General features: G+C 34.2%; 2 protein-coding genes across 3 annotated transcripts in view; one reads left to right on the top strand and one right to left on the bottom strand.

Annotated features, from left to right (window-relative positions):
* The window catches only part of LOC141461966 (uncharacterized), a 33,016-nt gene extending 14,261 nt beyond the window's left edge, over positions 1-18,755 (bottom strand). The window contains exons 1-10 of the mRNA XM_074143468.1: positions 18,625-18,755; positions 10,072-10,378; positions 9,343-9,448; positions 8,914-9,131; positions 7,329-7,571; positions 7,088-7,138; positions 6,338-6,523; positions 6,091-6,239; positions 5,871-6,015; positions 1,028-1,089 (exon numbers count right to left, since the gene is read on the bottom strand). Of these exons, the coding sequence (XP_073999569.1) occupies positions 1,028-1,089; positions 5,871-6,015; positions 6,091-6,239; positions 6,338-6,523; positions 7,088-7,138; positions 7,329-7,571; positions 8,914-9,131; positions 9,343-9,448; positions 10,072-10,128 (1,217 nt within the window). The 5' untranslated portion in view covers positions 10,129-10,378; positions 18,625-18,755. The remainder of the gene's footprint in view (positions 1-1,027; positions 1,090-5,870; positions 6,016-6,090; positions 6,240-6,337; positions 6,524-7,087; positions 7,139-7,328; positions 7,572-8,913; positions 9,132-9,342; positions 9,449-10,071; positions 10,379-18,624) is intronic.
* Positions 18,756-23,311: 4,556 nt separating this feature from the next.
* Positions 23,312-24,456, top strand: part of LOC141461765 (TWiK family of potassium channels protein 7-like) — a 224,632-nt gene continuing 223,487 nt past the window's right edge. For both annotated transcript variants that reach the window (XM_074143076.1, XM_074143075.1), the window contains exon 1: positions 23,312-23,694. The gene's annotated coding sequence lies outside the window, so the exon portion shown is untranslated. The remainder of the gene's footprint in view (positions 23,695-24,456) is intronic.

The raw sequence follows: 24,456 nt of genomic DNA, 5'->3' as shown, positions 1-24,456 counted from the left end.
GTGTTTTCTGAGCCTGCAGTGGCCCAGTTAATAGGCCAATAATCATCCTTATAGCTCCACGCGGCCTTGACGGATTAATTCTGCAGTCAGCCTCGGCGAATAGCCTTTAATGAACTCCTTCGCCTGTCTCTGCCCAGTGGTGGCGAGCCACCACTCCTGAGACCTACTCTGCACCTATAAGTTAATGGTCGCAGTCTTTAACACACTTCGGAACCCCAAAACAGGGCTCCGGGCAAACGAAGTGTCCCGCAGAGCCTTCCCGGGCCAGTAAATCTGCCACTTCGCTCCCCTTGTGTCCTCAATGACCAGGTACCCAAACCAAAAAGACCTTATTTTGGTCACTAATTTCCTTCAGGGCACCCAGACAGTCCCCAGACCAGCCTTGAGTTGACCTAGTAGGAAAGGGAAAATACAGTATGCAGGTGGAAAATTTTCAAAACTAGACCAAAAAACATATAGTTTATTTGCTGCGTTTTAAATGGATATCACCCTGTACAACATTTCAGAATAAAACTTATTGTTACCATCTTTACAAAGCAAAGCAGTTCATTTATTTAAATGCACTAGCAATACTTTTGTACAACGTATAATAAAATAATAATAATTAAAATAAGAATAAACTATATTTACTATAAAGTACATTCAAAATTTGTATCCATTTCAAAATATCTCTAAACTTTTTACTTATCATCACAAAAAAAAAATGATTAAAAGTATTCAGTCCTGTGACATCAAGTTTTCTCTGGTAACAGCGTTACAAGTGGCTACTTCGCTTAAAGGACTATAGTGATCAGGAGCTAAATATATCCTGTCTGGGCTATTAGATTATAATTATTTATTTATTATAAATAAGCACTGAAAGCTTCTTATCAGTATCAATCACAAACACTTAAAACACAAAAAATAATATAAAACAAAAATCAAAATCATACAAAACTATTAAAAAATCAAAAAATTAAATAAAAAAAAGTCAATAATTGTCCTTTTGAGATCTGTTCATTCCTGTGAGAAGTAATCATCTGTTAACTGTTCTTGGTTAACGAATAGCGCTGTTGGATTGTCTACTCGAACTGCACTAAATTCATAGTACTGTAAACAAGGAGAATATAATGTTAATTACAATTGCTAGGATATTACAACTGTGGGCCTTGATACAGGTTTGTACTCTGTATTTCATTAGGACTGTTTAAGCGATGCACTGAAAGCCCTTAAAATTATATGAGTGATAGGTGTGAACATTTTTACTAAATTCTGGCACACAGAAACATGCTTTGGTTACCTTAAATTTGGTTACCTGGTCGCGGTCCACTTTAATAATAATTTTTTTCATGCTAATTATAATTGGCAGGGAGTTGATAAGTAAATTTAGACTGACTAGTCACGTTAGAGGCATGCTTGAAATTCCCAAAGTACTTGGTAAATACCGAAGCTCATTAGAAGCTTGATTAATGCTGTGTGTAGTAAATAGGTGAATAATTAAGGAAAACATGGGAGTGGATTCAGTGTTGTAAAGTATTTCCTGCCAGACATTGTGTTTCCGGTTTAGTGTCCAAGCGCCATGTTTTCTAATAAGGATACAGATTTCAAATTACTAATTTCTGTTAAGATATAAATGGTATTAATATTTTGTGGAATTGTCATACTGAAAAACCTGTTATAATCTGAAAATGAAAGTACATAACGCGATACATGGAAGTTCGAAATTGCTCCACTAGGGTTGAATGGTTTTTCTCTTAAATACGTGAGTCTTTATATTATCTCGTGTTCTCTAAACAGAAATGCACTCTTCCGACAAAAGTAGACACCGCATAATCAACTGTGCTGCAGCTAATTTCAATGCACTGCAACACGTCATTCTTCGTGCAGAAAGTAAGAACTGTCCTTACAAATTGTTAGGTAAATAAAAATACTTAAATGGTAATAGGAAATCAAGGTAATGTACAATGGCTACTTTATACTTTTACAAACAATACTTGTACAGTTATTACTGCTTTAATTAAAATATCTTTTCTATCTTCATTACAGATTTGTAACAATTTGAAATCTGAATTATTAGAAAACTCTGTAACAATTCTTCTACTAATAGGGAACAAACCGATTCCGCTATTGGGTTCGATTCCCTTTAGAAGTTCAGATTGTTTTATTACTAACCCACAGAGTGGACGCCAGCCAATAATTTAAAACAACTGTACTGGAAATGACGGCGGCAGTTTAAAGAATTATTGTAATTTTCCTGTATACTATATATAGAGTCGAACCTCCCATAAAGGACACTCTCACTAGCGACCACCTCCATTTACGGACAGTTTTTGGATTTCCCCGTTTTACCCCTATAACACTTTCTTGTATAAAAAAACCTCCGTCTAACAGGTCACTCTACATAGCGACCGCGGACATTGATTGTGGGGAACGGATTAAATGTTTCACCTCCCACCAACGACCACCTTATTATTAAAAGTTCATTTGACGCGGAGATCAAAATAATTATCCCCTCTCAAGTTTTTTTTTTTTTTTTCTGGTTTTTCCTAAAGTTTCCTATATAAGCTCATACATCTTGTACCATTTTAATCATTTTTCAATATTACTTTGGACGAACAATATTATTTTTTCCGATATGTCTCCCAAACGAATTCTAGAAGAGAAAATAAATGTGTTGGAAGATTTTGCAAAAACCAAATCGAGCCATCGTCAACTTGCCGAAAGGTTTGTTCTATTTTTCTAATAATAGATGATAGTATGATGATAATTTTACCATAAATTATTATTGTTATGAATAAATGTGATGATTATTATAAAAATTATTAAATAAGTCAATAATATGTAGTTTTTTGATAAATTTTTTGGATAATTAAGAAAAACTTGATGCACATCATATAGCTATCCTTAACAAAAACTTACAGTTTAAAAAGATAAGTATAAGGGTTGATTAAACGCCAAAAGGTACACAAATCAGCAAGTACCCAACATTTCATTAATACTTCATTGATATTATTTAAGTAATTTTACCGCATTAATTTTCATTAATATTTTTTAAGAATTTATTAGATGTCACATACACTTATGCTGGCCATTTTCATCTACAAAATATTTGTTCAAGTAGCACACCATTTAACTTAGATTGACTGTAATATCTATTTATCTATAATAATCAAACTATTGATTACAGGTGAAAAAGAAAACGTTATAAAAAATAAAAAATATGAGGCTAAAAAATTCATAAAATTTTTTAAAAATTGTTTACACCAACATACATCAATGATTTTATTTATTTATTTTTATTTTTAAATAAAAATCGTCGGTTTAAGTTCATTCTTCGATTAAAGTAATTGTTATTGTATGAAGTAGTCAAACGTTTATAATAATAGGTAATAATTATCTGGCTTTATCGCAAATAATATAGTTTTCTTCAATTACATTCTCAATCTAGGTATTCATCCCACAATGTTGTATATATGTAATATAAAGTAAATAAGATATGCATATTTTTAGGGCAGCTAAATATTCCAGTATTTTACTATAAGTAAAATTAGGGGGACTAAATTAAATTACAATTGAGAAATGAATAATTGTTGTTGAATAATCTACTTGTTATTAACTGTGTGTTATTTGTGCTCACGAATATTTCGGTAAGACGAATTCAAGACAGTAGCCTACTCTAACTTTGTCTTTTTCTACTTTAACATGCATGTACATATTTATCATAATTATAACAAAAAAATATTATAAATGAAGTGGCCAGCATAAGGGTCTGTGACATCTAATAAATTCTAAAAAATAACTTATTAATGAAAATTAATGCAGTAGAATTACTTAACTATTAATGAAGTATTAATGAAATGTTGGGTACTCGCTGATTTGTGTACCTTTTGGCGTTTAATCAACCCTTATACTTAACTTTTTAAACTGTAAGTTTTTGTTAAGGAGATTTTTGTACCTTTTGGATAGATTTTCTTTTTTGTTTATTTTACAAAGTTACATATCTTCTTTACAGATTTTTTTAAAATTTGGAATAAACAATTCTATAATTATAATCTGATAAGGTGTTAAGTCGGAACCGTAACTACCACTGGAGAGATCTTTTTAAAGAATGATTATAGTTGCGTTCCCCCAAACCATCCTCAATAACAATTTTTTTGAAAAAGCGTTTTGAATAACATAGGAAGGTATTTGTACGTAAATAGCAAAATTAAACTGCGATTTCAGTACTTCCTTTTAAGAGGAGTAAGAAAAATAAACTACGATTGCAGTACTTCTTCCTAAAAGGCAAAGAGGCAAAGATCTTTTAATCGAACGACAATTCATTGATTTAAATCGGTTCACTCATTGATAATTTAAATGATTGCAGTACTTCCTCTTAGTAGGTGCAAGAGCATCAGCAACGTAGAGGAGCTTTAACCACTTATTCGAGCTGAATTTTATCAAAATCGGACTAAGCGTTATAGAAATATTGGTAATAATAGTTTTAGAAAGGGCCTTATTTGGGTGGGGCAAACTCCCCTCCTTATGAGGCACGGCGTCGAGACTTTTAAAGTGCAAATCTGTACAAAATTTCGATTCGAATGACCCTTCATTCATGCAAATCGGTTCACGTGTCGATAATTTGCGATTGCTATACTTCCCCTTAACAAGTGCAAGAGCAGATCGTCGCTTTAATGTTACGTAGGGGAGCCCTAACCCTATCATCCTACCAAATTTTATCAAAATCGGGCCAAGATTTACAGAGTAATTAGTAATAATAATTTTGGAGGGGGCCTTACATAATGGGGGCTAACTCCTCTCCCATTCAATGTACAGGATCGAGACCCCCAAAAGGCACATCTACATAAAATTCCGAATCGAATGACACCTCATTCATGAAAATTGGTTCACGCGTTTAGGCGCTACGTTGTTTACAAAAAAGGTAAGAAGAAGAAGAAGAAGAAGAACAAGAAGATTTTTTGAAAAAGCCGTTTTTGCTCATTTTTGGCAACTTTTTTCTCGAAACCTATTAGATCTGGGTAGTTGCAAAAAAATTACAGTTATAAAGGAGGGTTTGCCCTATAATTTAAAGAAAATTTGGGAATTTTATCTTTTATAGAAAAAGAGAAAAAAATTGTCTAAGTTGGGTGTTTTTCAACGTTACGCTTTTTCGTGCAGTTTTTGATGATCAACCCTTATACAACTGTCCTACCAGACAGTTTTAATTTTGGAGGGGGCCTTACATAAAGGGGGCTAACTCCTCTCCCATTCGATGTACAGGGCCGAGACCCCCAAAAGGCACATCTACATAAAATTCCGAATCGAATGACACCTCATTCATGAAAATCGGTTCACGCGTTTAGGCGCTACGTTGTTTACAAAAAAGGTAACAAGAACAACAACAACAACAACAACAACAACAACAAGAACATTTTTTGAAAAAGTCGTTTTTGCTCATTTTCGGCAACTTTTTTCTCGAAACCTATTAGATCTGGGTGGTTGCAAAAAAAATTACAGTTATAAAGGATGGTTTGGAGTAAGATTTAAAGAAAATTTGGGAATTTTATCTTTTATAGAAAAATAGAAAAAAATTGTCAAAGTTGGGTGTTTTTCAACGTTACACTTTTTCGTGCAGTTTTTGATGGTCAACCCTTATACAACTGTCCTACCGGACAGTTTTAATAATTATGCAATTATGTACCTTTTTGAATCTATTAATAATAAACAATTTTTAAATAGATTTTTGGAAAAAAACCCCATATTTTTTCATTATGAAACTTGCCTACCTCCTTCTAACGACCACCTCCAAATAGCGGCCACTTTGCTTTCCCGCGCCAGTGTCCGTTATTGAGAGGGTCGACTGTAGGATATGTATGGAATGTAATGGAGGCACGTTACAAGATACTGCTTACCTGTCCATAATATTTGAAGTACACGAATTTGAATTCCGGCTTAGGCACTGTTATCAATTCGCCGACGAAAAATGTTATTCCTGGAGTTAGATTATGTATGGTTAAAACAAAAAGTTGCCCACTAGCGTCCATACAACCACAAGCTCTGAAATACAGCCAGGATGTTGATATCATAAGAATTTAGCAATAAACTCAGGAGGACGATGCAGTCTATACTTACAATGGAAAGCCATCTCTAGCAGGCGAGCACCATACAACTTTTCCGTACAAGAAACTGTCAGGGTTTTCACCCAATTTTAAAGAACTCACACCGGCTGGTTTCGCCTTCAACAAGGTCGCCATAGGCGCAACATCATACTCCTTAAGACCCTGTAACACACACACACAAACACACATAAAAAAAAAAGAATCCAGGCTGACAGTTCCAGCTTGATGATACAAAGATGTATTAAATATCAATAACTTACCTTCCGAAGCTTGGCCAAACGTTTTGGAGTTAGTTTACCCATTGTGGAACATGAATTTTGGATATTATTCAGAAATGAATATAAGGCGTTTCTATAGTTGATAGGTTGTTCTTCATCCTTATCAAGAAAAATCGATTTATCCAGATATAATAACGCTTCCTTGAAGAAATCACAAAATGCAAGGACCTGCAAATCGGAACATGTTGGTTTAGAATTAGAACTACATTCAGCGTCTAGACAGCGCTAGAGGAGTATTTACTCCCATCTCAAGCAATGCTCCACTGACTGGACTTTACTTTCCGCGGACGACGGAAGCACATACTTTACCAATTAATGTCTCTACACGCGGACTCGAACGGGGAATCGCCCCCTCAATAATCTGAACTCACAACCACTACTCCAAACCCGTCCCTGTAATTAGTAAAGGACACCTAGTTCTCTACAGGTACAATCACCCGGGTTAATCCTCTCCGTGAAATATTTCTGAAACTGGTGTTGTCTTTAGTACATTTGGAAGATTTTATAGTGAACAGCAACGCTCGTTGTACTGCAGTGTATGGTCACATTCTTCCTTTAAGAATTCGCAACACATTACCCAGTCAGATGGCCCGAAATAAGTGTTCCGTCCAGGAAATACTCCGCAAACCTATTTTGAATTCATTAGGTGGAGATACCGAGTATATGCTGGGAAGGTAATGCTCAGGACTTCTGAACATGGACATTTGCTTGTATAATAGTTGGAATACTTACGTAACCGAGATAAAAGAAGATATCTGCTTTGTACGTAATTCCTAGGTTAATCTGTAACAATACCAAATACTGAATGTTACTGCATTTACGCAGATATAATGAGGTTACATTATAACGAAGAGTATACAAATTGATTTACAAACATTTAGTGGAATGTAAACAATTGTTTGCCCAACAAATATTTGCAAAACATCTCTCACTACCAAAATCACAAAACCCATTTCAAGAATTGAATACTTACGGCTTGTTTATAAGCTGATAGCGCTAGCTTAGCGCTCAGAATATCCTTTTTTATGTTCAAGTGTGCACTAAGGTACGCATTCCCTAGGATTCCCCAGGATATGCCATCTTTAACATCCTTGTCCACAGCCTCCTTGGCCAAGTTAAGGCCTCTTTGAAGAAAGCTAAACTTTTTGTCAGGGTATTTATTTGATAATTTACGGCAAATGACCGACATATTCCTCAGGGGAACTTTTTTCCTACCCTGCAATAACAAAATCATGTAAACATTTTGATAATTTCTACTTCCTTGAGTTTTCAAAAACATTTCCCTCAATATACAGGGTGTCCCAAGCTATATGGATAACGACTTTTTCTCGGAAACTAAGATAGCTAGAAAAAAACTAAAAAATACGTGTTCCCTTAGTTTTTTGATAGAAATCCAAATTTAATTTGTAAATTTTTTTCGGTGCTTCCAGAAGCGAGATACAGACACCAACTTCAGTTTTTCAAATGGGGAGGTGCGGTTTTTATTTAAGAAATAGATTAGTTTTTCTGTGAGTGATATTTTACAATTTATGAATGAAAACATGATTCTTATAAGAAATTTCAAAATGATATTATAACGGTTTTTTGATTGAATAAGAAGAGAAGTACTATTTTATTATAAATTATAAATTACAGAATCAATCCGGGATTGCATCTGTAGATGAACTAAAGCAGAGAATAATAGATGCCTGTAACTCGGTTAAAGCCAAATCTATTTCTTTGGCAGTAAGGGACAATTGGCAGGAAAGAGCATGTCTATGCATCTCTAATGGTGGAGGCCAGTTCGAGCATGATCTGTAATATTAATGAGGAGTAAAATTTATAATAAAATAATACTTTTCTTCTTATTCAATCAAAAAACCGTTATAATATTATCATTTTGAAATTTCTTATAAGAATCATGTTTTCATTCATAACTTGTAAAAACCGTTGGAGTAAATTTTTCTTAAAAAAAAATAGAGGAATCTATTTCTGAAATAAAAACCGCACCTCCCCATTTGAAAAAATGAAGTTGGTGCCTGTATCTCGCTTCTGGAAGCACCGAAAAAAAATTTACAAATTAAATTTGGATTCCTAACAAAAAACTAAGGGAACACGTATTTTTTAGTTTTTTTCTAGCTATCTTAGTTTCCGAGAGAAAGTCGTTATCCATATACCTTGGGACACCCTGTATGTGACTGCAATTTCTATAGTCGTAAAATTGGTACGAAAAAGATCAAGTGGCTTTTAATTTTGCTGCCTTAAAAATGTACGGATGAAGAAATCGTAATTAATAGATCCATACAACCCAATGAAATAAATATTATATAAATCGATTCAAACCCTAGGGATAGACCTAACAATATTATTTCTATGTTCAAATGGAAATTTTGGCTACTGCAAAATAATTGCTAAAACTCCAAAAAAAAAAAAAAAGCGGTTCTTCTAAGTCGCAGTTCCGGAATATTCCAAATTTCAATTGTAAACTTTCATCATTTCTTTATCGTTATCTTCGCTGATTACAAATACAGACCCCCCATAAAAATACTAGACTTAAAATTAGAGATGTAAATGCTTACCAGTCGTAGTGAATTAACAAGGCAAAACTCAGCGTTTGGATAGTCTTTTATTTCCGTATAGATATCTGCTAAGGTGTCCCATGCTTCACTCACCCTAGCATCAAGCATGATTACTTTTGAAAGGGCGTCAATGGCAGGTTGCTTATTTTGCCATGTCATGCTGAATAGTTGGCCGATCTTTAGCCAGAAAATTAGTTTGTGTTCAGCCATCAACCTTTCTGCAAAAAGGCGGAATTTGGTTATTTCGGTGGTACACAGCTACATGCAGATATTGTGTAAAAAACTTAAATAGTTTAGATTATTGTCTATGTTAGACTTTCATTTTTCAGGGCTACACAGAGTAATTGAATATTTTCTCTATTCTCACAAAGATATTTGACGTGTAATGCTGTTATAAAGGGGATAATGCAAATAAACAACTATGATTACCTTGGTGTCGAAGCATAATTTGTTCTAAAGCTCTACCACGTCTTATGATTTCATCAAGATGGCAGCGCATTTGCTGCTTACATAAAACTAACTCGTCCACCTTCCACTAAAAACAATAGAATGGATGAAAGATTAAAACCTAATATGAGTTAAGTGTAAGTGTAATTCCAAGGATACCGATATAGTCAATCTACGATATCTGGAAAAGAGTTACGGAAGAAGTTACGGTAGTTAGTTCATTGAGGGAGTAATCATCTCTTTTTTAGGACTCTCGATTAGTTTTAGCTATTAGATTAATTTTAGAAGCCAGATAGTTAAGTGCGTTAATGTCGAGGGTGATAAGGACTTAATAAAATTCTAGAAAATGAAAAAGACAAGCCAACTATGATCAGCCCAAAGTAACCTATTTGTATTAAGTCCTAAAAAACAGTCAGACTCTTTGCGACTTGAGATTTCTGGTATAGAGTATATGCAGAAGGAATGCGCTGGCTAATACCCACAGCAGTGCTAATCCATCAGCAGCACTGTTGGTTTTTGGCGTATTATTTAACTGAATAGTGAACCATATTCTGAATGAAATAAGTCCGTCTTACTGAAAATACAATTTCATAATACGTACATTCACCATACCATATCACCAACCTATTTTTATCTCAAATCTACCAAAGTAGTATTATTACTGAAAAAAATTTGCATTGAATATTTAAAGTTAAAGATAAAATTACTTACCACTATTTCTCTCAAATCAGGATCTTCTTCATCGTAATAAGGAAATTCGCTAACCATAATTAAAGATTTTAAGATCGGAGTTTTATTAAGAACTACTTCTATATTTCTTCTACTTCTTTATGAAGCTATATATTTTGGCGCGTTTAAAGCGGATAGGTGTTGGCATTTATTGAAGAAGGTTACTTGTGCAGGTTTGCTTACTAAACGTTCGGCATATATTTACCTCCATCAAATTATAATTCGTATTTTTCTTATTTTTTTAGTAATTTTTTTTGTATATGATTAGCGTTGTGTTTGTACCATTCATCTAAATAAAAAAAAATTAGTTACCCTTGCTAAGCACTAAGTGAATATCTATGTGGGTTACTACTGCTTTAATTTTTCCAAAATATTTAAAAGAACATCAGTAAATTCAATTAAACCCTGAATTAAAATGAAAAAATAATTTCCTAAGAATTAATGATTGAGAATAAGGTCATAGAAGTCGTAAATAGCATTCTGAGCTTCACCCTGGACATTAGGTTCGACGGCGGATCCCCCTCCTTGAGTTCTGGGTTCACAAAAAGAACAATTTTATAATTTTACATTTAACGTTTACAAAATTATGCTGGACTTGGACATAGATAGGAATCTATTCTAGTTTAGTTATAAAAGAACCTTACTTTCACTAATTGTTCGTTTTTTCCAATTTGAATCACATTAACTACTGAAAGCGAATAAATGTTTTGTAAAAATATATTTATGGAGAAAATATGGTTAGTTGTTTACCAAAATCTGCCACCGGGAAAGCGAATTTTCAGTTTTATTAACTGAATCTCTTTTCGTTAAACTTACAAGGATTTTTCTTCCACAATTCCCGTCACTTAGAAAGCCAGTTGATCATTTAAGAAAAGTCCTTTCAGTAGATAAAGTTGTAGTTTTCTTAAATAGGAAAAATTGGCACTCTCATGTTCATTATTGTAGAACTGCGTTTAGCCTCAGAAAGAGACTTTTTAAATTTTGTTTTTTGTCTCTTTGTAAGTGTAAGTTACGCAAGTTTATTTTAATTCAATTTTTTGTTCATTTATTTCTATTTTGTATATCACGGTTCGCCTAGAACGATTTTAATTGAAAAGTTCACCAACATGAAAACATTTTCATTCTCCTTATTATTTGGGTCAAAATTAACCAAAATCCACTGAAAACCAAATCGGTTTACGTGGCGGATTTTTTTTTTTAACTTTTCAGGTCAAAAAACGGCTTTTTTTTTGCATTGTTAAGCCTAAAAAATGGAAAAACAATACAATTTTTTGCAAAACCAATGCATGCATTTTGAAGCTGAGGGAATTTCCGACAGATTGATGTATTTTATAAATGATAAAAATGAAATTTCATAGAAATTAAATTTTCACAAAAAAGTCATTTATGTACATGTACATAAATTTAAAAATTTAAAGTAATTATAAACTTAAAGTAATTTACAATTGTAATCATTTGTCTTTTAATCCAAAAAGTTTCATTAAATGAATTTGAATAGGAAAATTTCCCTTTTCCCAGTGTATAAATATTGTATTTTGCGGGAATTTTTCTCATTTTTGAAAAGTCCCATTCCCTTCCACAAAAAAAAACGATGATTTATTTGTTAAGTAAGCTTTGAAATGCGAGAAACCCTTGTTTTTGCCTTATTTTGCTCAAAAATTTCTTTTTTATTGATTTTGAATGTCGAAATTTCATTTTTATCATTTATAAAATACATCAATCTGTCGGAAATTCCCTCAGCTTCAAAATGCATGCGTTGGTTTTGCAAAAAACTGTATTGTTTTTCCATTTATTAGGCTTAACAATGCAATAAAAGCCGTTTTTTGACCTGGAAAATTTAAAAAAAAAATCCGCAACTTAAACCGATTTGGTTTCCAGTGGATTTTGGTTAGTTTTGACCTAAATAATAAGGAGAAAGAAAAATTTTTCCGGTTGGTGAACTTTTCAATTAAAATCGTTCTAGGCGAACCGTGTTATAATAATAATAATAATGTAGAGGGAGGTAAAGGATTAGCTATGTGTTTAGCGTATCGGATTCCCTCGGGTTCGAATCCAGCAAGCTATCTGTAACGAGAGAACAAAGTCCAAAAGCCGGTAGTGTGCTAATAAAATCAATAATCTCAGATACTCAATAATCAGTAAGAAAATCCTTTTAGCGGAATTTCCAAAAGAAGCGGAAAGGATAAACATTTTTAAAAAGGCCAGAATACTGAGGGGAACGGGTTGCAGAGAGATACGTATAAAAAGAAAACTTTTATATCTGAGAAAATGCATAAAAGAAACAAACCCTAAATTGCAAGTATCAGTATGGTATCAAAATTTACTTATTAACAATGCTACATTTCATTGGATAGAGGAAGAGGGGCTTATTTCTGGTAGAGAGTGTGGAATAAGTAAATTAAAAGAAATTACAAATTATGATTTTTTCCACAGTTATTCAAAAGTTATTGATTGAAGTATCAGCTGAGAAGTTAAATTTATGAAAAGAAGAGATGGGAGTTCTTTTAGAGAATCAACCGCAGTAAATGTCTGTAATAAACAAGTTGTATAATATAAAGACGTCTGTCACGTTAACACAAGTAAGTGCTTAACAAAACAAATTTAAAATATATTCATATAGGTAATGTTCATGGCTTATGTAATTGGTTTATTAAAGTGAAAAAGATGGAAGATGATAGACTGCCTAGAATGTGTTTGCAAAAATTGGTTGAATTGGATTCTGCGCCTACAAATAAAATACAATTTAATTGGTTTTCACAATTTAAACTAAAACTAATACCAATTGGAGCTTCACATGACCAATGTAGACATACTTAAAAAAGAAATTTCTATCATATTAGAGAAAGTAAAAAATAATAATATTTCAATAGATATCAACTCTGTATTCAATTCAAACAGTAATCCGTTATATAAACATATTAGCAATCTAGGTTTCAGAGAACAATACTTAGAGATCAGATCTCCAATAATAAAACATAGAATGATAAGCCAGTTAAGGTTAGCTAACCCTTTAAATGCAAAATTATACTATAGAAGTCACAGTTACAGTTTTAATCATGAGATTATACGAGGGTCATTTGAAAAGTCCGTGCAAAAATAAAAACTACTTAATTTTTGGGGGTAAACCTTTTTTATTTTTCAACATAGTCTCCTTTTAGGCTTATACACTTCGTCCAACGCTGCTCTAGTTTGTTGATCCCTTCCGAATAATAGGATTTGTCCAAGTCTGAAAAATAGCCATTCGTTTCTGCAATCACCTCCTCGTTTGAATAAAATCTTTTTCCCGCCAGCCATTTCTTCATATTGGGGAACAAATAGTAGTCCGAGGGAGCCAAGTCTGGAGAATAGGGGGGATGTGAAACGAGTTGGAACCCTATTTCCATTAATTTTGCGACCACAATTGCTGAGGTGTGAGCTGGTGCGTTGTCGTGATGGAAAAGGACTTTTTTGTGGGCCAATCGTGTGCGTTTTTAATAATATGCACCTGTAATAGTTTTACCCTTTTCCAGATAGACGATGAGGATTATTCCTTGCGAATCCCAAAAGACAGTCGCCATAATCTTTCCGGCCGAAGGAACGGTCTTCGCCTTTTTTGGCGCAGATTCCCCCTTGGTAACCCATTGTTTACTCGTAGATTGTTCTTTGGTCTCAGGAGTGTAGTGATGTAACCATGTTTCATCCACAGTGACGAAACTGCGCTTAAAGTCCTGCGGATTCTTCTGGAACAGCTGCAAACCGTCCTTGCAACACTTCACACGATTTCGTTTTTGGTCAAGCGTGAGCAATCGCGGCACTCATCTTGCGGATAGCTTTGTCATGTCCAAATGTTGATGCAAAATATTATGTACCCGTTCATTCGAGATGCCCACAGCACTAGCAATCTCACGCACTTTCACTCTTCTGTCATCCATCACCATATCATGGATTTTATCAATGATTTCTGGAGTAGTAACCTCAACAGGGCGTCCAGAACGTTCAGCGTCACTTGTGCCCATATGGCCACTCCGAAAATTTTGAAACCATTTATAAACTGTTCTAATCGAAGGTGCAGAGTCACCATAATGTTTATCAAGCTTCTCTTTAGTCTCCTGAGGCGTTTTGCCTTTCATAAAGTAGTGTTTAATCAACACACGAAATTCTTTTTCGTCCATTTTTTGAAAATCACTCGACTTCCTCGATTCAAACGAATGCCAAACACAAAGAAATAGACCGATCTGGCTGAAACTTGGTGTGTGTTCTTCCAAGAGATGCTACTAACTAAACATAACCTCGATACGCGCCAGTAGTGCTATCTCTCTGACTTTGCACGGACTTTTCAAACGACCCTCGTATGTGATCTATGGAATTTTAAAGGAACCTAGTAATCTTAGGATGGATGATTTGCGAGGAATCGGTCAAATAAAACAACTCGTCTATTTGCCAACGTTTCGACAAATATGCGAGTATTGTCCTCTTCAGGGCGTGGCTATGCGGGTTGGTTGAGTTACAGAAACGAGGGCTACAGTGTGGCATAAAGAGGGGATGTCTGATTTTTCTCACACTAATATTGGGCGTGAGGCAAGGTTGTCTTCTGAGCCCTTTACTTTTTAGTCTTTTTCTTAATGATTTGCACGATAGAATCGAGGAAGGCTTAGATGTTGCTGGGATAAACATTAGGTGTCTCATGTATGCCGACGATGTTGTTATGTTAGCATCAACCCTAATTAAATTACAAAGGATGATAAACAAACTGAGCGAATATTGTCTTTTATGGAGTTTAAATATACATTTAGCTAAATCGAAAGTCGTAGTGTTCCGAAATGGTGGTAAACTTTCAAGATTTGAAAAGTGGTATTTAGAGGGACGACAAATTGATATTGTAAATTCTTACCAATACCTTGGTATGACCATCTCCTCAAAAGTATCTCTTAGTGACCATTTTCTAGAAAGAATTAGCCATGCAAAATTTGGGCTGAACATTACTTGATGGCATAACTTAATGATGAAAAAGGATATTCCCTACTTCGCCAAGTTAGAAGTATTTCATTCGATTTCTCGTTTAGTAGTCAGCTATGGGTCTCAAGTGTGGGGATTTGAGCCTTTTGACTGTTTAGAAAAATTTAGAAGATACTTTATAAGAAAATTATTATCACTTCCCCGATGTACTCCAAATTATATAGTAGATTTTGAAACCGGAATTTATTCTATATCACGGTTCGCCTAGAACGATTTTAATTGAAAAGTTCACCAAGATGAAAAATTTTTCTTTCTCCTTATTATTTGGGTCAAAACTAACCAAAATCCACTGAAAACCAAATCGGTTTACGTTGCGGATATTTTTTTTTTTTTATTTTTCAGGTCAAAAAACGGCTTTTATTGCATTGTTAAGCCTAATAAATGGAAAAACAATACAGTTTTTTGCAAAACCAACGCATGCATTTTGAAGCTGAGGGAATTTCCGACAGATTGATGTATTTTATAAATGATAAAAATGAAATTTCGACATTCAAAATCAATAAAAAAAAAGACATTTTTGAGCAAAATAAGGCAAAAACAAGGTGTTTCTCGCATTTCAAAGCTTACTTAACAAATAAATCATCGTTTTTTTGTGGAAGGGAATGGGACTTTTCAAAAATGAGAAAAATTCCCGCAAAATACAATATTTATACACTGGGAAAAGGGAAATTTTCCTATTCAAATTCATTTAATGAAACATTTTGGATTAAAAGACAAATGATTACAATTGTAAATTACTTTAAGTTTATAATTACTTTAAATTTTTAAATTTATGTACATGTACATAAATGACTTTTTTGTGAAAATTTAATTTCTATGAATATCTATCTTTATTCAAATAAACTAAAAAATGTTGACTAAAAAAACTTAAAAATAATTGAGTAAGTTCTTTACAACCTCTGATGTCAATCACAATGTCTCCAATAGCAAAAACTTTAATTTTTTTAGTTACTAAGCCCTGCAATGCGATAAAAAATTATTTGGGCTCTTTTAATCCAAAAAGTTTCATTAAATGAATTTGAATAGGAAAATTTCCCTTTTCCCAGTGTATAAATATTGTATTTTGCAGGAATTTCTCTCATTTTTGAAAAGTCCCATATACTGGTACAAAAAAAAAATGGTGGGAGTTGGGTGTAGCACATTTACCGCTGTCAAATATCCCATCATTGCGGCAAAAATTACTAAGTTTGAGGCTGCATATAACAAAAGCTCAAAAAGAAAAGACTTTAAATAAATGTAAACAATCAAGGTGTAAATTATACGGTAGACTTTGTTCTGTCGGGAACGGCACTATGTACTTGAATGATGAATGTGATTTATGTACGATGCGATGGATTTGTAAGGCTAAAACTGAATCCCTAAATCTGTATTTTAAATATTGGAAACGAGACAATACAGTTAGATCAGTGGTTCTTAACCGGTGTTACGCGGAACATTGGTGCTCCGCGAATATGGTCCAAGTGTTTCGCGAAATTTCAATTTTAAATCTTAAGAAAGATACGAAAACAAAAAAATCGTTCCTTGTTTTTTAAATTTGAATTTTCTACTACCAAAGCTGGCCATCTTTTTAAGTCATATTTCAGAATTTCATTTTCAGAATTTATTTTTTAAAACTATGTAATAATTTATCCTTTTTAATTTTAATTAATACATATATCTTTTTTGAAAATTATATTCCATTTTTTATTATTTTATTATTTTAAGTTCTTGCTAAATACCGAATTTCAAATTTTTTTAATGTTAGTGTTCCGCGAGAAAAATATACAGGGTGTCCCAAGCTATATGGATAACGACTTTTTCTCGGAAACTAAGATAGCTAGAAAAAACTAAAAAATACGTGTTCCCTTAGTTTTTTGTTAGAAATCCAAATTTAATTTGTAAATTTTTTTCGGTGCTTCCAGAAGCGAGATACAGGCACCAACTTCATTTTTTCAAATTGGAAGGTGCGGTTTTTATTTCAGAAATAGATTCCTCTATTTTTTTAAAGAAAAATTTACTTGAACGGTTTTTTTCTGAGAGCGATATTTTACAAGTTATGAATGAAAACATGATTCTTATAAGAAATTTCAAAATTATAATATTATAACGGTTTTTTGATAGAATAAGAAGAAAAGTACTATTTTATTATAAATTTTACTCCTCATTAATATTACAGATCATGCTCGAAATGGCCTCCACCATTAGAGATGCATAGACATGCTCTTTCCCGCCAATTGCCCCTTACTGCCAAAGAAATAGATTCAGCTTAACCGACTTACAGGCATCTATTATTCTCTGCTTTAGTTCATCTACAGATGCAATCCCGGCTTGATTCTGATACACCTAGATTTAGAAATGCTTTTAGATAAGCAGAAATAAGGAAAGAAAGAAAAAAGTTATGAATAATCACCTTGTTTTTCAGGTATCCCCAGAGGAAATAGTCCATAGGTGTCAAATTCAGAACGAGATGTCACTGAATTCCCCCCGTGTCGATATAACACGCCCATCAAATTGCCTATCAAGATATCTCTTTACATGCCTGATGGTGTTATATCCATCACGGGGGCTATTCAGTGGCCACCTCGTTCACCGGATTTGACACCTATGGACTATTTCCTTTGGGGATACCTGAAAAACAAGGTGATTATTCATAACTTTTTTCTTTCTTTCCTTATTTCTGCTTATCTAAAAGCATTTCTAAATCTAGGTGTATCAGAATCAAGTCGGGATTGCATCTGTAGATGAACTAAAGCAGAGAATAATAGATGCCTGTAAGTCGGTTAAAGCTGAATCTATTTCTTTGGCAGTAAGGGGCAATTAGCAGGAAAGAGCATGTCTATGCATCTCTAATGGTGGAGGCTATTTCGAGCATGATCTGTAATATTAATGAGGAGTAAAATTTATAATAAAATAGTACTTTTCTTCTTATTCTATCAAAAAACCGTTATAATATTATAATTTTGAAATTTCTTATAAGAATCATGTTTTCATTCATAACTTGTAAAATATCGCTCTCAGAAAAAAACCGTTCGAGTAAATTTTTCTTTAAAAAAATAGAGGAATCTATTTCTGAAATAAAAACCGCACCTTCCAATTTGGAAAAATGAAGTTGGTGCCTGTATCTCGCTTCTGGAAGCACCGAAAAAAATTTACAAAGTAAATTTGGATTTCTATCAAAAAACTAAGGGAACACGTATTTTTTAGTTTTTTTCTAGCTATCTTAGTTTCCGAGAAAAAGTCGTTATCCATATAGCTTGGGACACCCTGTATACATAATTGTGTTACGCGAGAAAAATATATACATAATTGTGTTCCGCGTCTTTGAAAAGGTTAAGAACCACTGAGTTCCCTTTGTAATTCTAATGAAAAAGAGGATACCTAACACTTCATTGGAGTATGTACCGTTCTATCTGAATGGAGGGTCAAATGGTTAAAAAAGAAAAAATTGACTAAGGAAGAGGTTTTTAATTTGTTAAATGGTGGAAACTGGTCAAATCTCGTTATGTACTTAAGGCAAGCCAGTTATTACAGAAATTTAAAGTTAAAGATAAAATTACTTACCACTATTTCTCTCAAATCAGGATCTTCTTCATCGTAATAAGGAAATTCGCTAACCATAATTAAAGATTTTAAGATCGTAGTTTTATTAAGAACTACTTATATATTTCTTCTACTTCTTTATGAAGCTAAATATTTTGGCGCGTTTAAAGCGGATAGGTGTTGGCATTTATTGAAGAAGGTTACTTGTGCAGGTTTGCTTACTAAACGATCGGCATATATTTACCTCCATCAAATTATAAATCGTAATTTTCTTATTTTAATTAAAATGAAAAAATAACTTCCTAAGAATGAATGAATGAGAATGAGGTCATCGAAGTCGTAAACAGCACTCTGAACCACGGAGCTTCACCCTGGACATTAGGTTCGACGGCGGATCCCTCCTGGAGTGCTGGGTTAATTAATTAATCTTATGTGAGACCTCCGAAGCTAATATGTATTGTGGTACTGGGTTCGATTCCCCGGTCTATAGGCCTTGGATTTTATTTAATGGTTAATATAAAGAAATTTACAGTAAAGTATGTTTGCTAGTCGCCTCCGTCCACGTCACCTAATTTGGTAGTTGGACGTTAAGCCCCGCCTGAAAAAATTGGTGATTACTTTACATTTAATTTTACTTTAATCAATCTTATGAAACATGTCTACAGTTTAAATTGTTACTTCTCGCATGAGATGGCATTGCGATGAGATTATACAATCTGGTTTCGTTACTACCAGAACGATTGAACAACAAACTATACAGAATGGTTCTTTCTGAAAACACAGACAAAACGGATCTGAAACAGTAACTGAGGATCACACTATACCGCCAATATGTTTTTTAATACACTATTTTAGTAAAAATTCAATGACTATATTAATCATTTACTTTAAACAAAGCTTCGTGATGGTGTCAAATACAGGATGATCAGAGTTATATGCTCCACCCACTTTTTTTTAAACGGCGAAATCGGTTAGGTTTTTCAAAAGTTATAGTTATTTAAAATATGAAAAATAAATTTCAGTTTACTGTCAAAATTACGTTATTTTTTTTAAAAGAATCTATTCAAACTGGGCACAACCAACGGATAGGCAAGCCAAAACTCTGGACTCCCATGCTTTGCTTGTAGCAGCACTTATGGTGGCGAAGTCAATATCTAGGCAGGCTAGAGTTATTCGACGTTTCAGATCATCGACTGAAGCCAGGGGATTAAGGTTACTATACACTTTATTTTTTTAGATATCCCCACAAAAAGTAGTCCATTTGGGTTAAGTCCAGAGATCGAGGTGGCCATTGGATGGTACAATGAGTCCCTAAGCACTTTTCATCGAAATTTCTGTCCAGTTAACCTCGAACCACTCTCGCATTATGTGCCGGGCAACTATCTTGTTGAAAATACATATCTAGCCGACGTTGTAGAGGAACATCTTCCAGCAGAACTGGCAAAGTGTCTCTTAAAAAAAAGTTGGATACCTTTCACCAGTTAAGTTCTCTCTGTAGTAGTATGGGCCGATTAGTTGATTTCCTATAACTCCACACCAAACGTTTGTAGAAAAAACAACCTGAACGTCGAATAACTCTAGCCTGCCTAGATCTTAACTTTGCCACCATAAGTACTGCTACAAGCAAAGCGAGGGAGTCCAGAGTTTTGGCTTGCCTATCCGTTGATGGTGCCCAGTTTGAACAGCTTCTTTTAAAAAAATAACGTAATTTTAACAATAAATTGAAACTTGTTATTCATATTTTAAATTACTATAACTTTTGAAAAACCTAACCGATTTCAAAAAAAAATTTTTTGTATTTTTTAGGAACTCAAATACTATAAAAATATGCAAAAAAGAACTATAATGTTCCATTTGAAAAAACAAAGTTGGATGCTGTATCTCGAGATACAGAGGTTTAAAAAAATGGGTCAATCACTGAAAATAAACTAGACTAAAAATGATTAAATACGTGTTTTTTATTTTTTCGAAATTACCCGCCGTTAAAAAAAAAGCATATAACTCTGGTCACCCTGTATACTCCGGCAAACCGAGTTTTCGCCAGAATTAACTGTTTAGAAAGTCCTCACAGCCCGAAAAAGCGGTTAATAGAAGACGGTCGGTATTTTTGTACGAAATATATCAAGAAAGGAACATTTCTGGGATCATTGCCTTTTGATGTGCCCCCTTTATAATAGGGCCTAGCTAAAACTCTGGTATCAAAATCTCTCCGCTATAAGAACCATTTTATTGTTTTTTAGCATTTAACGTTTACAAAATTATGTTGGACTTGACATTGTTGGGATCTACGAGGTGTGTTCAAAAAGTAACGGGAATTTTTAAATTTCGCGGGTTTGGAGAGTCTGATTGTAAAAATTTTTTTTTATTATGTTGGTACACATGCCCCTGAAGTACGATAAAATTTTCAGTAATATTCATTGTTTACTTCTTAAGTGGCAGCCGTTAAGGTTAGACGTGTTTTTCGAGCTTGGCGATTTTTGTTTGTTAAAAAAAATGGATCAAAGAATTTGTATTAAATTTTGCGTAAAAAATGAAATAAAGTGTAATAAAGTGTGTGAAATGTTAATAAAGTCATATGGTGAGTCTGCTATGAGTAAAACAAGGATTTACGAGTGGTATAAGCGTTTCCAAGATGGCCGCGAAAACGTTGAAGATGACGAACGACCTGGACGTCCAAGCACATCAACAACCGATGAAAACGTGAAAAAAGTGAAAGAAATGGTTATGAACGATCGCCGAATCACAATCAGAGAAGTCGCTGATGATGTTGCCATATCAATTGGCTCATGCCATGAAATTTTTTCGGATGTTTTGGGTATGAAACGTGTGGCACCAAAATTTGTTCCAAAATTGTTGAATTTCGAACAAAAACAGCGGAGAATGGAAGTTGCTCAAGAGTCACTCAATGAAGTCGACAACGATGCGGATCTACTGAAACGTGTTATAACAGGTGACGAAACATGGGTTTACGGATATGATGTCGAAACTAAGGCTCAATCGTCCCAGTGGAGGCATTCTGGATCGCCAAGACCGAAAAAGGCTCGACAAGGGCGGTCGAATGTGAAGGTTATGCTCACTGTGTTCTTCGATTTTAATGGCATAGTGCATCATGAATTCTTGCCACAATGTCAAACAATCAATAAGGAGTACTACCTACAAGTTCAACGCCGTTTGCGTGAAGCGATCCGAAAAAAACGCCCGGATTTGTGGCAAAACAATTCATGGATTTTGCACCACGATAATGCACCTGCTCACACTTCATTGCTTGTTCGTGAATTTTTGGCCAAAAACAAAACTTTAACGATGCCCCAGCCTCCATATTCGCCAGACATGGCTCCACGTGACTTTTTTCTATTTCCAAACATAAAGAGAACATTAAAAGGCCGTCGTTTTACAAGCATAGATGACATTAAAAGCGAATCGCTGAAAGAGCTGAAAGCTATCACAAAGATCGAGTTTCAGAAGTGTTTCGAGGATTGGAAAAAGCGCTGGCACAAGTGTATTGTATGCGAAGGGGACTACTTTGAAGGCGACAATATTAATGTAGATGAATAAATAAATATTTTTTTCAAAAAACGAAAATTTCCGTTACTTTTTGAACACACCTCGTATTCTAGTTGAGTTATAAAACAACCTCAGAAGTCACATTTTCACTAATTTTTTTTTTTTTTATCTACGCCACCCGTAAGTCACGGCAATTCTGCCATCCGACGTCGGGCTTCCCAGTACACAAATGCTTTTTTTTCTGTAGATATCGTCCGATAAAATAAGACTTCTTATGTCTTCTATAGAAGGACACACGTCAAGGTGTTTGGAGGACAAGTCCTCTCTTCCACACAGAGTGCAGGTTGGGTCCGCTACCAACCCAATGCGAAATAGGTGGGCCTGCAAATAATCATGACCAGTGAGCAGTCTGAATCAGGGCCACGCCGTCCCTTCTTGTCAGATTAGGTGGAACTCGTCCACCTGGTTCAACCAATACTTGCCACCGTTTTCCATCCGCTTTTGCTTTTTGTCTGCACTTCACTTCTAATCGAAGACAGGTAGCAGTTATCCTTTTAAAAGCATGCATGTGCCAATTCATCGGCCGTCTCGTTTCCAAACAGCCCACAGTGCCCTGGAATCCATTGGAGCGCTATAGTCTTATTGCATTCATTGGCAGCCTCAATCGCTGCTCTGCATTTCGCTATGACTACCGACTCTGCATAGCTCGCTCTAGCTATAGCTGGAATCGCCGCATGCGAGTCAACAAAGACCACAATACGGCAACCAAGGACCCCGGGCTTCACTTTATCAAGAGCTAATAATATTCCTGCAAGCTCGCCATCATAATTAGTGGATATTTTCCCCACAGGTGCTGATATTTGAAAGGCTTCAGAGAATTAGTTTAGTTTTCCACGCGGAGAATCCGGGTTCGAATCCAGCAGCTATCTGTAACGAGAGAACTAAGTCCAAAAGCCCTGGAAGTTGTCAAATAGTATATCACGCAACTTCTTGCAATTCTTCCAATCGACGAAATTTTATTTTAAAATTTTTTATTCCTTTCTTAGTAATATTGTTGTCATGCTTTATTTCTTCTTGACAATATGCTAAATTATATTTGCTGTAATCCTTAATAAAACTAATGTCTTCAAACAAAGACTATTTATGGCGGCAACACTGTTAAGTTTCTTTTAAAAATACCATATTTCCCAGAAAGATTTAGAGGTTATGTTAGCCACTTTCAAGCTAGTGTAAAACTCTTCTTATTGATCATTTTGTTAGTGGCTAATCTCTGGCAATCAGTAGTTGTCTTGTTCTTAAGTAAACTTTCAAAAACAGTTTAAAACACTTGTGTTAGTAATGTGTGAACTATGGTTTAATCGTGGGTTTTAAAACATTAGTCATTTGTTGAAATGATTTAATCATTTTGTGTTATTACATTTTACTGTTGTAACAATATAAATTAAATGTTTAAACGGAAAAAGTATTATTATCACCCACAGTTGGTGACTTCCGACGTGAATTTGCGACCAGGTAACCCTCAGTAACACACAACTAACAATAAGTGGCAAAATAACATTTTTTAACAGGTTCTCATCCTTCTTCCATGTAAGTTGACTTTAATAAAAATGCATGAATCAAGTAATAAAGCAGAACCGTTCAAATCAGAGCAAGGCATGAATATTTTCCGTGAAATCACCCAAATTCCATTAAAAACAAACGAAATTTTATCATTATTGGCTTCATATGATGCGAAATGTAGCAGAGGTAGTCTTGGGACTTTCTAAATTGCCCTCTCACTAATCTGCGTATTCATCTCTCATCACAAGAGCGGACTAATACGAGCCCATTAGACAAGGAAACTTTTATAAAAAGTGCCAGCACCTAGGTCTGATAATGATCACATAAGGGCCTAATGAGTTTTCTTCAAAAATTTCGATTACTTTTATTCTTCCAGTATCCAGGAGGAAGATTGAGGCTGTTTGGAGAATAACTTATGCTTCGAAATGGTATCAATTTTATAGAAAATATATCTGTCTATCTAACCGTGTCATCAGAATCGAATTCGGACTAAAACTTTCTGAGTAATAACATTTTTATTGCAAAAAAAGTAATGATTTTAGAAAAAAAAAATTTAAAGTGACGTCACTCAAGAACAGTGGAAAATATGAAGTTGGCCAATACGTCATTGAACTCCACTTTAGATGTACTTCACACAGTAGGCCTATGGGACATTACTTACTGGTTCACCCTGTATATTTTCACGATAATTTCAATAAGAGAATTAAAAAAATAATTTCACCATGTTATACAAACGATTCCAGCTGGCATTACCTACCATTACATTATTCTGTTATCTTCTAGCACAAA

Source organism: Rhodnius prolixus, unplaced genomic scaffold, assembly GCF_049639745.1.
Source record: "Rhodnius prolixus isolate KJV_2025 unplaced genomic scaffold, Rpr scaffold_12, whole genome shotgun sequence".
Lineage (NCBI taxonomy): Eukaryota > Metazoa > Arthropoda > Insecta > Hemiptera > Reduviidae > Rhodnius > Rhodnius prolixus.
Note: the sequence above shows the minus strand (reverse complement) of the source record. Positions and strands in the feature narration are given on the sequence as shown.